The sequence below is a fragment of the Dreissena polymorpha genome, chromosome 8 (genome assembly GCF_020536995.1).
Source record: "Dreissena polymorpha isolate Duluth1 chromosome 8, UMN_Dpol_1.0, whole genome shotgun sequence".
NCBI classification, from domain to species: Eukaryota; Metazoa; Mollusca; class Bivalvia; order Myida; family Dreissenidae; genus Dreissena; species Dreissena polymorpha.
This window is the reverse complement of record NC_068362.1, coordinates 78,201,520-78,216,044: the sequence shown is the minus strand read 5'-3', so window position 1 is coordinate 78,216,044 and position 14,525 is coordinate 78,201,520. Positions and strand designations below refer to the sequence as shown.

At 34.0% G+C, this 14,525-nt stretch overlaps 2 protein-coding genes across 12 annotated transcripts in view; both read right to left on the bottom strand.

Moving 5' to 3' along the window:
• Nucleotides 1–7,993, bottom strand: part of LOC127841885 (uncharacterized) — a 287,569-nt gene extending 279,576 nt beyond the window's left edge. For 10 of the 11 annotated variants that reach the window (XM_052371004.1, XM_052371005.1, XM_052371009.1 and 7 more), the window contains exons 1-9: nt 7,833–7,992; nt 6,973–7,026; nt 6,572–6,809; nt 5,989–6,318; nt 5,685–5,760; nt 5,176–5,240; nt 4,402–4,524; nt 3,709–3,774; nt 2,322–2,408 (exon numbers count right to left, since the gene is read on the bottom strand). In XM_052371004.1, the coding sequence (XP_052226964.1) occupies nt 2,322–2,408; nt 3,709–3,774; nt 4,402–4,524; nt 5,176–5,240; nt 5,685–5,760; nt 5,989–6,318; nt 6,572–6,809; nt 6,973–7,020 (1,033 nt within the window). In that variant the 5' untranslated portion in view covers nt 7,021–7,026; nt 7,833–7,992. Of the gene's footprint in view, nt 1–2,321; nt 2,409–3,708; nt 3,775–4,401; nt 4,525–5,175; nt 5,241–5,684; nt 5,761–5,988; nt 6,319–6,571; nt 6,810–6,972; nt 7,027–7,832 lie in introns of all 11 variants that reach the window. The other variant, XM_052371003.1, reaches the window with a different exon arrangement.
• LOC127841894 (uncharacterized) overlaps nt 1–14,525 on the bottom strand; it is a 126,851-nt gene that overhangs the window by 67,484 nt on the left and 44,842 nt on the right. The window lies entirely within an intron of this gene.

Below are 14,525 nucleotides of genomic sequence, written 5' to 3'. Positions count from 1 at the left end.
TAAACAAATAGGGGGTCTACTCTTGCAGTTGCTAACAGTGAATCAACAACAAAACTGCTGCTACAAAACCTTTATATGCCAGGTTTGAAATAACTAAATTAACATAAACCTATAACACATTTTTCATTGTGTTTCCCACCTTGCTCAACAGTGTATTTTGGGGAATTAAAAAGCTTAGTATTAAATCCTTAGTTAAACACCTTCCTGAACCTCTAACTTTATTTGTTGACTTAACTCCTATAAAACTTTATAGGGCAGTTCATGGTAACACTAATGGTAAAGGTAATATTATAACGTTATTGACAAAATCATAGATAATTTACAATCGTATCTTTTAACTGATAAATTATCAACTTATTCACATCCAGCGACATGTACATTCATAAAATTTTCTTTAACACATCCATTATTCTTCTTGGACTTTGATTGATCCGTGCTTCATGAACAGTGTGGAAGTGACCACTTCTCATTGCTTTAAACTTTCATTCAAAGATCGATGAGCAGTTAAATATTGACGAATGAGTTGATAATGTAAGAAAATGCAAAGAAATTGCTGTAGGCCCAGATGAAATTTATCATCAATTTTTAAACATATTTAAACTTAATAATTGAATCTATTTCTTGATATTGTTTATAGTATCTGTTTAACAGGCTTGGTTTCTAATATACATGTATACAAAGAATTTGTATGTCCCCTAGTCTATACTGGGGGACATATTGTTTTTGCCCTGTCTGTTGGTTTGTTGCTTTGTTGGTTTATTTGCGTTAATCTTTAACATTTGCCATCACTTTTGCAATATTGAAGATAGCAACTTCATATTTGGCATGCATGTGTACCTCATGAAGCTACACCTTTTGAGAGGTGAAAAGGTCAAGGTCAAAGTTCAAATATCTGAGGGGACATAGTGTTTCACAAACACATCTTTTTAGTTTTTATTTGACCAAACCCGGAAAAGATAGTTCCGATCTTTTACTTTATAGGTATCTTACATTAACTAGCTGTTTTTGTAAAACTTTCGAACGTATAGCAAATAAAGGCCTTGTTGGTATTTATAATCAAACGGTGGGGTGGTGTTTTCCAATCGGGTTTTCGAAAAACTTAAAGTATCAATAATCACCGAGTTCGTCTTGAAACTTTTATAAGGAAATAATTTGTAAATAAACACCAAGTTTAAAAAAGGCATATGATACTACCTGTTAGAAATGGAAAAATGAAAATTTAAGAAACTCAGAATTGTAAAGGAAGATTACCTATGTTAATTGCTAGTTTCCTTTAAGAAAGTTCGGATAAGTTGTACCCTTTCTGAAAACCGCCGACTAGAGCAAGGTGTGCCTCAAGAAATTATACTTTCCGTTTCACGTTTTGGCCTTTACATTATTACTATTGTAAATGCTCTATATGCAGGTTTTAATTTAATATTGTTATCACTCAAAATCTATATTAACTATTGAACCCCAAGAACAACACAACTTTGATCAAATTGCTACATGGAATACTGAAAATGGCTTCAAATTTTCAGTCCAACACTCAATGTGCCCATGTCTTCCGACTAAGTAAATTTTACGAAGACGCTCAAAGTGTATATTTTAAATTCCATTATACCTGTTGTTGATAAAGAAAACTTTCCTAGGGTAATTTTATTCAGTTTAAACTAACATATGTTCAACATATTAAACAACTAAAAAAAAAAAAAAATTTCAAATTTATTGAAGGCTCTGTATCGTTGGAATCTGATGCAACAACTTTGCTTGAAGTGATATTATGGGAATCTAACAGTTTATAGATGTATATATCGCAACCGTTGTTTATTTTTGATGTTTTCACTTCATATACACTTATATTTGTTAATGCATCATCAATATACCAAAAACAATATCCCGAAAAGAGAAAAATAATGCATTAGAATATCAACCGTACTTTCGTTTGACAACTGATCATGCATGTACGATGTGAACCAACTTTTAGATTAAATGCAGATTCGTTCGTACGACGCAAAGACACAATTTTGTTTTACGGATCATTTCGGCTTAGAGGACTGGGTGAGTCATGTAAATATCGTATATAAAATATATTTTTAATAAACAACTGGTAGCAAGATGAGTTGCAGATAATTGGTCAATAACCACATTTTAACTAACTCTTTTGACGTGTTTATTCGTTTCAGCTCAATTCAACAGTGAAAAATGCCCATTATATCACTTTAAATAATAAAAACGTATATTCTATAAAATTTTGACTATGTTTAAATTATTAAAGGAAAATATTTCGTTAAAAATAACCTTCTGTTAACTACGAAATTGCAAAAAAATTGTTCACTCACGAGACGCCGTTGCATTTGCTGGATATGTTTTATCACGGTTTGCTGTCGCTTTCCCCCCCGTGTCGTTTGTAATCTGCGATTTGGATCCTAAAAGTGGTTGAAAAAACGGAATGATGACTATTCTGTGCTGACATACATGAATGTACCATACATTTTTCATCAACACATTATACGATAACCTGTAAGCTGTTTCTCTATATATGTATTTTTATAGAATAACTCTTTCAACCTTACCAAAATCTTTGAATTAAAGAGCGTTCCCAAAAACATCAGCTAATTCGACTGACATTCCACACAAATCATGCGTATTAGAATGTGCTAAAACCACACAGCAATAACTAATTATTATTTTGAATATTTTGCATAATATATTGATACTGGAAATATTTATAATAATGTGCACAATATATTTACACTGGACATTCTTAGCTTTTTTTCATGTGTTAATGTAAACTGTTGAATAAACAATTGATTTTTTCCCATTTCGTTGTAAAAAATATATATTTTGTAATTGCCTAAATTTAACTGAATTGCTTCGTCAGTACGAGTTTTTGGTATACTAAAATAACTATAATAGTTTATTCCATATTTGATGCAAGTAAATATTATGTCGGTTGATGAAAAATGTCTTCAGTTTCCCGCTTTTTCAAAATCTAGTGGCACACTTTTCTTGAGATTATGGTATTTCAGAAAATCGTTGGTATACAACCCGTAGATTCTTTGTAATTTCTTACATCTATAAACTTTCTTCGCTATATAGTAGTTTATGTGTTCCACATTATCCACACCTTTAATACACCATTTTTTGTAGAAAAATAAACCATTAGAATGTTTTATAAATGAGTTATTCCAAACAATTTAGTTTGTTTTAGTGTCAACCTTATTTCAGACCTTTTGTGTCTTTTAAGAATAACCGATGGAATTCCGTGTGTTTATATCGTAAGGTTTAATGCGATCTTCTGAAACAAAATGATTAAAATAGCTTTCCAGAAAATTCTTATAATTTCTTCTTTGTTTTTGATTCAGATTGATGTATTAATCGTTTAATCCAAGTTGTTTTGAGTCAAATCCATCAATCATTTTTAAACAGCCATTTTTATATAAAATAATGTTATAGAAACGTTTATTTATAGGAAGTATATCCGAACATGGTCATGCATAGGGAATTTGTATAATATGAATAAGTTGTAATCATATTTCATAGCCCATATGTTTTACCGTTCAGCATAAAACGACTTACAGTTGTTTGTTTTTAGTGCCTTTCATACCGTCTAGTATGACTGCTGTTTTATTAATTGTATATTATAATATCAATATTAAAAGCACTGAGTTATTTACAAAGAAGAAATCTTTCATCATGGAACAAAGAGGCGAAACAGAGTGTTACCTTTTTCTGGCTGACGAACTTTACTTTTCTGTCGCCAAAGCAAAGACAATATGCGATGCTTATAGTCTAAAAGTATAGTGGTTATATTAAAATCACTCTTTCCCGTTGGTTTGTCCCTCTTTCAATATGTCCGTCTGTCCCGATAGTGGTTGGGAGGAAAATTCAACCATGCATGAAATATTTTGAAATAACAAATGTTCATCTATATGAGACTTTGTGTTACGCTCAAGAACCGTTTGGAAACCTCAAATGCCAATATAAAATCTTAAGGTCAGAGGTAAAACACATTCCTTCTTTCAGTATTTAAATAATGGCCCAGTCGGTGGGTCTTTCAAAGACATTAGTGTCTTCCTTCAAAGTTATCTTCCTACTATAATTTCAAGGTCAGATAGCAGAATTTCCTTTTTAAACGCGTTTCTCTCTTTTAATATAACCATGCATTAACGATGATTAAACTATACAAGAAGATATTGTAAGATCAAGACCCTTATTACTTTGAAGCTTATATTTGGAGATCAAATGTCAAAAAGCCACATTGATTTTGACGGCTATATGACTGTGTCAATGTGGTAAGTTGGAATAATTATTACATTCAGTGACAGCAATGGCTGTGTATTAAAGTAGCAGTACTATCAATTGTTTTTGTTTATTTATTGCATTGATTTATTAATTTATTAATATATTTATATTCACCTTTTAACTGCCTTCTGAATAGTATTGTAACTATTACGAACACAAATACTACCACAGAGAGACAAATCGGTATGATGATCTGCTTATAAAGTTGCTCATTTGTTGATGGTGCATCTAATGTTCCTGAAACGTAACAATATTTTTTATGTATTATTGGTAAACGGCACATGCTAACAGGTGTAGGACTGCATTGATGCAGGTCATGTAATTTAATTTCATTTCTTGAAATATAACGGTAATTACAAAGAGCAAGTCTGCTGCTAACCAGAAAAAAAGATATTTACAAAAAGAGGTTCAAATCTTTTCAGAATCCGAGTATGCTTTAATCACGCGGCTATTATTGAATTTACTTATATGTATGTTATGAACGTCATATAAGGGATATACGTTTATTCACAAGTTAAATATTCATATTAATGATCACATTGTTACGCGTTTCAAGTTTCAAATGCGCACGTCTCATTTTTACAGGTTGAATAGTTGACCACGTGTATTGTTAGAGCCGATATAAATAGAAACGTACGTTTAGTAAAAATACACTTAAAATGAACAGCTATTTATATAAAAATCCTTTAATTATTATAATTGATTTATGTATGTATTAATTTGTTTATACTTTAATGTATATAACATAATATATATGTGGCTGAAGCAGAAACCGTTATTTAATAAAATATATTATGTTGCTGTAAAAAATATATCATTATCTATCAATAATATATATGACATGAATTATTAAGAGAGGCATATATACATCTGCACATAAATACGTACTTATAGAAGTTGTTTGTACGTCGGTTAAATTAAGTTCAGGTCTGTCGGAGCTAAAAGGTCGTGTTCTGAAAAACAACACGTTGAAAACTTAGCCTTACACATAAATACTAGTCTCCGTTTCATATAATAATTAAGCCTAACTAATTGTCAAAGGCAGGACTTTTGCACATTATTTCGACTAACGACCTGTTTCTTACGTTGTTTCATTTAATAGAGCTCATGATTAATAAACTGTATATATATGATATATATAAATCAATCTTGAAATATAACATATGCCATTAAACAAACCTACCTTAACTAAAATCGTTGCATTAAACAATCCATAATAAAATCTAATATTACCTAACTTATTTCTTTAAACATCAATTCGCGATGTTATTAAAAAATAATAGTTCCTAGCTGACACAACTTCTAAGGAAGTAGTCAAACAATAACGTATATGTCTTCATGAAAATATAATAAGCTACATAAAATTGTATGAATGAATGAACACATTTTTCACTTACAATGACACCTCTGTACATATATCTGATTCTGGTTGTCTCGTATATCCAGTAGGGCATAGCATACCACATGTGTAATCTATAACACATTATTTAAAAACTTCTACAAGCAAAGTTTTGCATAAATTAAGAATAAATTACGATGTTAATCTGTTATAAATCAAATACCTATGCAGCCTTAACCACCACAGTTTCAATTGACAGAAAACTGTTGGTTCACGTGTGCTTTTCTTTATATGTATATTATCATTATGTAACATTACACTTACATATTCTAAAATTTCTTACAAAGCAAAAATATACTGACTTAATAACAGCTCCATGCCTTCTGGACATTTCTTCACGAAGCAGACTTCATATTCATAAAAACACATTTTTTGTGACCGCGCAGCATACCCATTTCTTGCATCACATCGACAATAACCGTCGGTCATCGTCAGTTCCGTATAATTTTGATTTCCACAGTCTATCTTGTTGTCCTGCTTTTTACAAAGGTTTTTCTTCAACATGTGACATTCACTGAACGTGGCCGATGAAGTGTTGTGGCGACTGTTGTACACGTTTTTCTTGTAACATGGCCGACAATTCACAGTTGCTTTACCTGTTGATTCTTGAACTGATAAATAAGGTTCTTCGCCTACGAAAAATCGTTAATACGAAAGTTTAGTCGTACATTAAATAGATTTGTGATTTTAATAAATTGGTGTTTAAATCTTTTAATGTTCATGTATTTAATAAACCATTAATTGCATTTTTGTTTAAAATGTGTATCTTGCAAACGTCATATAACAAATATCCTTATGCAATGAAGTTAAAGTCACTTTCTTAAACCATGCTGTGTTAATATTGCTGATTGGATTAAAAGATGTGAATTTTTTCAAACAGTTTACCTGACAAACAAAATATTTCTACAGCGCAAGCACTTGTGAACTGTTCCAGTTTACGCAGGTCTCGAGCACAGTGATATCTGGTTCCAACTGTGCAGTTAGCAAGCTTTGCTTGACAGTACCATTGGCAGGACCCCCATCGAGGACAGTTGCCATGCTGTCTAATAGGCTTCATGCATTGTTTATATTCGCAGTCTGGGCGATATCGTGATTGATATGTTGATAATTGACAAAGAATGCCCTGTATAATACATGAGAAGCTTTAATAATAAAACAATCAGAAACAAATATACACGTGCATAGTAAGCTGTATTACGACAACGAAGAATATATTAGGTATGCATAATTCAAATAAAGCAAAACTTACAGACATTTCTTGATATTGATCGCTGAAAAAAACTTACCAAAACTAACACGCAGATCACAGTGAAGAAAACAGCGATGATTTTCATTGTTTCCTTTTAAAGAAATGCACATAAAACATCAAGTTATAATTTTAATTATAACATATAATTTGCATTAAATGTACTATCACCTGATCGCGTTGCTGTCTTAAAAGAGGTATATATAGAACATCTACTTGATTGTTGCAGTATTAACATGTCATGGGTTACAAATTTCATCGGCCATCCCATGATGAGAGTAAACTAATACAGTATTTTGTATAATGTCGTAATAAGTTAAATCTATATAAACATGTTCATAACATCCAATGTAAAATATCTAAATGAATGGTTTAAATTCGAATGAGTATTTGATTGTTTAAATAGACACGTTCACGTACATCGATTTTAAATTATATACATGGTTTCTATGTTCAGGGTATACCATTTTAAAAAATGGCAATACAATGTATTGAAAGGGGTATGGCAATTTGTTTATTGGTGGTAATTTTTGTGCATATGTGCGATGGTCAGTAACACGATAAAAGCATAAAAACTAACTAAGTTCATTCATTTTATTAGTAAAAGGGGCTTTCAACTAATTATGACCAGTCTGACCAGTTTGAACAGATCTATGATACATTTGATACAGTCAATGCAATGGCTTCTTTTCTGTTACTTTTAGTAACCTCGGCATTGCTACGGGAACCTTACAACATGTCTGGTTAATCTGTAAGTCATGGATATCATACGTAGGTAAGCAAGATTATGTTAAACGGTGGATACTGTCATCCGCTTTTTGACCACTTAACCTTGCTGAAATATAAATCCACAGCATCGTCTTCTAGCCAATTAAAACATAGTAATGCACATGCACATACCTTTAACTAGCAAAAACCTTTACAATCCACACCAGGAATAATAATCCCGATAGTTACTTCCTCACCACAGTTTTTCAGTCAAAACCACCACTGTGACATTAACGTATGAAACTTGTTTATCATTCACCTGCGTGTAATCACACAAAGTTGACAAGATAGTAAATGTGCGCCGCCGTGAGTATTGTCTAAAGCTTCCGTTGTACATTCGTCAGTGCACTTGAGGGTTAAAGATAAACAATCCCAATCTTATATATGATTAGAATGGTTGTATAGTGTATAAACATGTTTATTTGTTTGTCTCATTTGATTTTGAACCATTAGATTGTAAGGTGTGCTCATGAATGTACGTGTGTGCATCTCATTGTTATTCATGTCAGTGCATAAGCTCTTACTCAAATCATTATCAATAGTTTTATCACACTCTTGGCTTTTAAAGTGACAGATATTTACCCCCTGAAGAGCCTTTTATTAAATACGTTTACCTTGTTATAGTTCATCGAATTTCCGAAAGTATGACATAATTTTAATTTAGAAACGTAACTTAATAGTCAAAATATGTATGTTTTAAGCCTTAAAGATCTTAAGATATTAGTGTAGCTCTTGTTAAAGTTAAACGATCAGACGGCTTACCTCAACTTATTGACTAGACTGTGTAATCGACGAGCGCAGAAGTGATCCGACGTAAAGGTATTGTTGCATTCCAGTTTTGGTGAAGTTGTGTTCACTGTGTGATACGGTGTTGTTGATAATATCATGTAGGAAACGATATCGCTTACGCAAGCAAGACAAAACCGGAAATGTTTACGTGAAAACCGGATCCATATCAAAGCTCTTTAATGTAGTGCTTACATGTTTTACGTATGAACTTCCCTGTTCAAAACACTTGATTTTTGACACCATATACAAATTCAAAATATACAATAACATAATTGATGAAAATAAACAAAACATAGATATCCGAGCAATACTTTTTCTCACGAATTAGGCAATCAAAAAGACAGCCCTGTTGACCCGTACTTTGTTGTTTATGCATTACCTGTTACTCTAGCAGTTCACACGGTGTCAACAACTCTGACCTAAACATAGATATAGAGCACTAATGCGCTTTTTCGGCATAGCTGTTTTACCCCAGCTTTTCACCTTAAATGACTTGTACATAACGCCATCAGACACGCATGAATATATTCGAATATTCCATAGGCTGATTCTATATTAAACCTCTTAACGTTGGCTACATCACTGATTCTGTGCTCGGCGCAAAGGATGTATCACTATTCAGTGTAAGGAATTCCGGACCACTCTCTTTATATTCAAACGACACAAACTGTGGCCCAGTTACAATAACGCATAAAAATCCATCTCGCAGAATTTTAGGGTCAGTACTCGTTCACTAAATCGTCCGGGGAATATATTATTAACTATCAATAAACACAGTTTTGCTTTCAATATGAGAAAACAAACAAATAGCATAGGGTCACGATAAGAGGAAAATCGTTTAATTATCCAACCACAAATGTTTGCCTTACTCGGTCAGCACGTCTGGAAATCGTTCTTAAACGCCTGGATAGGCTGCCCTTATTTACAAGTTTGCTATTTTGAATTCAATGTTTGTATCGAAAAGCATTGTGCTAAACTGTGCCATTTACAATTCACAATGAGATTTTAAAAGACCCGCGCCATGCGAAAATGGCGCCCATCATATGAATAGCCCACTCAGCTTGCGCATCTCTCAGTCTTGTCTGGAGATACATAATGAGAACATTACACATTTGTATATTTTATAGCAAACAGCATCGCCTCTGACCAGACTGCGCAAACGCACAGGTTTGGCTTAAGATACGCTGGCCAAAACGCATAAGACCCATATTCGCATGACGTGTCTATGAACGTGTACTTTAAATGTGTCGAAAGAAAACTGCTTGTAAATCAAATATTAACATACGATATATTTCGATGGTGAAGAAAAACGCTCATTATAAGGTATTTGGGGACAAATATGATGTGCGCCTCCGTAGTATAATTTTTATTTACTCGCACTAATTTGTGGTACTTCGGTAGAACAATTTTTATCTACGTACACTAATGTGTGGTTTGACAATGAAAACACACATTTCATGCGGTGAATATGCGACTAACAAGTTAACAAACACAATAATTTTGTTCTCAATTTAATTATTTGTAAACGATTGCAAACTTTATTTCAAAGTCAGCATTTACGCCGACAAGCTTTTAAAAAGATATTTCTTGTTATATTAAGTTGTTTTTTATATTCGGTTTTTGCGTTTATTAAGCATTTTTATGTTGTCTATACTATACCTGTAGTAATTGGTGAACTCATGTTCAACGTTTTATTAATTGAAAACTGTGAATGTGAACAAACTTAACATTTTACTATTGCATTGTTAGCACCGTGAATACACTAGATCGCCGCTATCTGTTGGGAACAAAAGAATGTTTCCCTGACATATCAAATTAAACCCCGCTGTAGTAGCATACACTATGAACGAGGTTACACAACATCCCACTATACTTTTTTATCAGCATTTATTAATAGCATCAGATTAGGAATGACCTGTGCTGAGTAAAAATACTACGAAGCGCGCTAAACACAAAAACGATGCGACTATGACTTCTATTATGCACGAATATACACTTCCGTGAGACGTATTATTCGCAGGCTTTTGTAAACTTTTATTAATAACCAACAGTGCCCGAGATAATTATTTGGGAAATAGGGTTTTCACCCATTGATTTTGAAAAATAGGGTGATTTCATTTTTGAAATAGGGTGAAATGAGATATAACAATGCATACCGTAAAATCATTGCCGCTTTACTTCTGTTGAAGCTGCACACTTGTATTGATTCAATTAAACTGTAAACTATCATCATTAGCTTTAATAAACTGATGCTTCATAACATCTTTAATCCTTGAAACTGTACATAATATAAACTTTAAACTTTAAACAAATAATAACACGAATGATTCGGCACTTATTCGCTTTTGCTTTCTCAGATCGAAAACGTTTGCGATCGACTGATATTTCGGCGCAACAATCGCGGACGTCTTTCGACCTCTCTTAGACTTTTTATTTCGCATCATAATAGAAGCTGAAAGTACAGACGCTTTACAAAGACATGCACAATGAACGACGGATTAAGTCAGATTTAAAATGCATGTATGTCGTCGTAAATAATTTGGTCAGACGCTTTATTTAAAAATTAAATCTAGTCCGCAGAGCGTTTTGATAAATTTGACGGTTTCCCTGCCCCGTCATCAAGGCGCTTGCTGAATGAAAGCGTCGCCGCATTACGATAATAATTCTAAAGAGAAAATACGGAAAATGTGAAAAGCATTTTCCATCCAAGCTATTGTATCGTACGCATTAAATTTGACGAATTTGCGTAAAGGTCAAATCGGTTGCGTTTTCAATACGCATGATATTGTATTTTTTGCGTTTTTAAACATTTTAATATGGTGAAAGACGCAGATACGAAGCTTATCTGGGGCACTGAACCAACCAATGAAACTTTACATAACCAGAGGCCGGTGCCTTTTGATAGCAATTATAAAAAGAATTGACCTCTAACTGAAGTAAGAAAAGGAAACGTAGCACCTAGTTGACCCTTTCTTTCTATTTGCGAACGTAGGTTGAATGTAAAGTGTGCTGTTTACTATCGTAACTTACTACGTGAGCGTAACCGTTGCTTGGTTTGAGTCAAACAAAGAATGAACCACAACATAATTATAATAATAAGTGTATTGTTATTTAACAGCATTGTATTAAATTCTCAAGCAAACCACATTAAAACTTGAGCTACGCTGGCCAAAATATCATAAATTTCGTATGACGAGGCTATGAAAGTGTGATTCAAATGTTTGGAAAGAAAACTGCATGTTAATCAAATATTAACATACGATATATTTCGATGATGCCATAATAAGCCATGTGAGGACACATTATAGTGTTCACTCCCATAGTTAAATTTTATTTACTTATACGAATATATAGTTTGCCTATTATAACACACATTTCAACAACAAAAATGCTATATAATCGCTAAAATCAAATATAAAAAAACTAAATATAACAAGAAATATCTTTTAAAAAGGTAGTCGGTGTAAATGCTGACTTCGAAATAAAGTTTTAAAAAACGTTTCCAGATAATAAAATTGAAAACAAAAGTTTAACTATTGTGTTTTTTTCACTTGTTAACCGCATATTCACCGCATGAATTGTTTGATATCATTGTCAAACCACACATAAGTGTAAGTAGATAAAAAATATAGTACGGGATTGCACATCATATGTGTCCTCACATGCCTTAATGAGTGTATTTCCTCACCATCAAAATATATCGTATGTAACTATTTGATTTACACGCAGATTTTTTTCGACACAATTAAATCACATTTTCACAGCTGCGTAATGCGAAAACGGGTCGTATGCGTTTCGCATTTTCGCAATATGGTAAGAAGCGATCCTGTCCGCTATAAAATCAATCAATGTGTTATGGTCTCATAATGTATCTCCTGACCAGACTGAGAGATGCGCAGACTGCGTGGGCTATATATGTATGATGGGCGCATATGAAATAAGACCCATTTTCGCATGACGAGGGTCATTAAAAATATCATTGCAAACTGAAAATGGCAATTTTAGCACAATGCTTTTCGATACAAAATTGAATTCAAAATAGCAAACTGATACATAAGGAAAGCATCTCCAGGCGTTCAGAAACGATTTCCAGGCGTGCTGACCGAGTACGGCAAACATTTGAGGTTGGATAATTAAACGATTTTCCTCTTATCGTGACACTGTACTATTTCGGTAATGTTTGTTTTCTTATCTTGAAAGTAAAATTGTGTTTATCGATAGTCAATTATATACTCCTCGAACGATTTAGTGAACGAGTACTGACCCTGAAATTCTGCGTGATGGATTTTAACGCGTAATTGTAACAGGCCCACAGTTTGTGTCGTTTGAAAATACAGACACAGTGATGTAGCCAACGTTCAGAGGTATTATCTCGAATCAGCCTATGAAATATTCGAATATATTCATGCGTGGCTGATGGCGTTATGTAAAAGTCATTTAAGATGAAAAGAGGGGAAAAACAGCTACGCCGAAAAAGCGCATTAGTGCTCTTTAAGGCCCCGTCACACTAGGCCACGTTCATGAAGACCGCGCTGCGTCCTGAAAATATCGTAGGACGGGGTAAAAATTTAAAAAAAAAAATGCATTTCTTAAGTTTCTGCTAAGCTCATACCACGTTTGCGCTAAGTTCCTTCTGCGTCCAACTAGTTCCGACTATGTTCTTATTGCGCGTGTATTCAGGCGGGTACCACGTCCAACACGTTCTTGCTATGCTTTAACTACGCTCGTACAATGTTGCTACTACGACCGCCAAGATAGCACTGCGTTCTTACCACGCGCCCATCACGTTCTCACCGCGTTCTATGTCTGCACGAAAATTTAATGGAAGAGGAAAGTGGTGTTTCGGATTAGCCTGTGCGAATTGAACAGGCTGATCCGAGACGGTATTTTACGTAGGTATCACAATAACAGCTTTTCTCATAGAACGACCCAATTTTATTATACATTAACTGCAGTATGACCACGGAATCAACAGAGTAAAGATTTTATAAATTTAGTCGTACATATTTATGCAAATTTAATCACATAACCAATTTAACAAACCCTTATTGAATTACCAATACAAAGTTAATTATGCATATCACATAATGTCAAATTCAATCATAAGTAAAACCAGGAACACATTTAGTTATCAGTCTGAGTAGGTCCTTCTTGTGTCTGGATCTGGGAATCCGATTGTTCCATTAACCAAACACACCTTCAATTCGGACTCGTTGTATATCTGAACGTCAGACATGGACCCGTATCCATCAATATCTGTCCACACAAACTTATAATCGGCGTCCACCAAAGCCAGAAGAACCACCGAAAAGAAGCCTTTGTAATTGTGAAACAATGATCCAGTGTTATTTGGACATCTGATAGCCACATGTTTACCATCAATTGCTCCGCAGGCGTGTGGCACATTCCACTTTGTCTGAAACTCTTCCGCAATAGTGCGCCATTCGACTTGTGTTGTTGGGCATGATATGACTTATATTCGTCAACGATTGCCCGGCACACTTCAGGAATAAAAAAAGATATTGTGTTCCTAGCAACTATAAAGGCGTACTGCAAGGACGGTTACTTGTCGCCAGATGCCAAGTGTCGTAAGGTAATCGCAAAATTCAGACCTGGATCCAGCGCTTTCATAAAGGGTGTGTCTGGCTTCTGACATCTTGGACCAACACGGTTAAGAAGCTCATCAAACATTTCAGGAGGCATTCTAAGAAAATTGAAGAATGACTGCTGATCTTCCATTCTTAATTCTGCCATAAGTCGGTTATAATGGCCGAATTGCAGCCATCTTTCTGCTGTCAGGTAAGGCCGAACCCAGCAAGACCTGGTCTTCTTTTTCTTCTCCGCCTTCTCCTTCTCACAAGCAATAGTGCGACCTGTCCATCGAGAAGAGCCTGTTGTCCAGCCAATACAGCAACATGCTGGAGAAGTTCTTGGTTGTCCATTCTATATTGAAATGGAAGTGAAAGGGAAATGAATCCAGTTTTTATACTCGACCACCAGAACGTGACATGGTCGTGGTTAGAGCCTGCTGCAAAC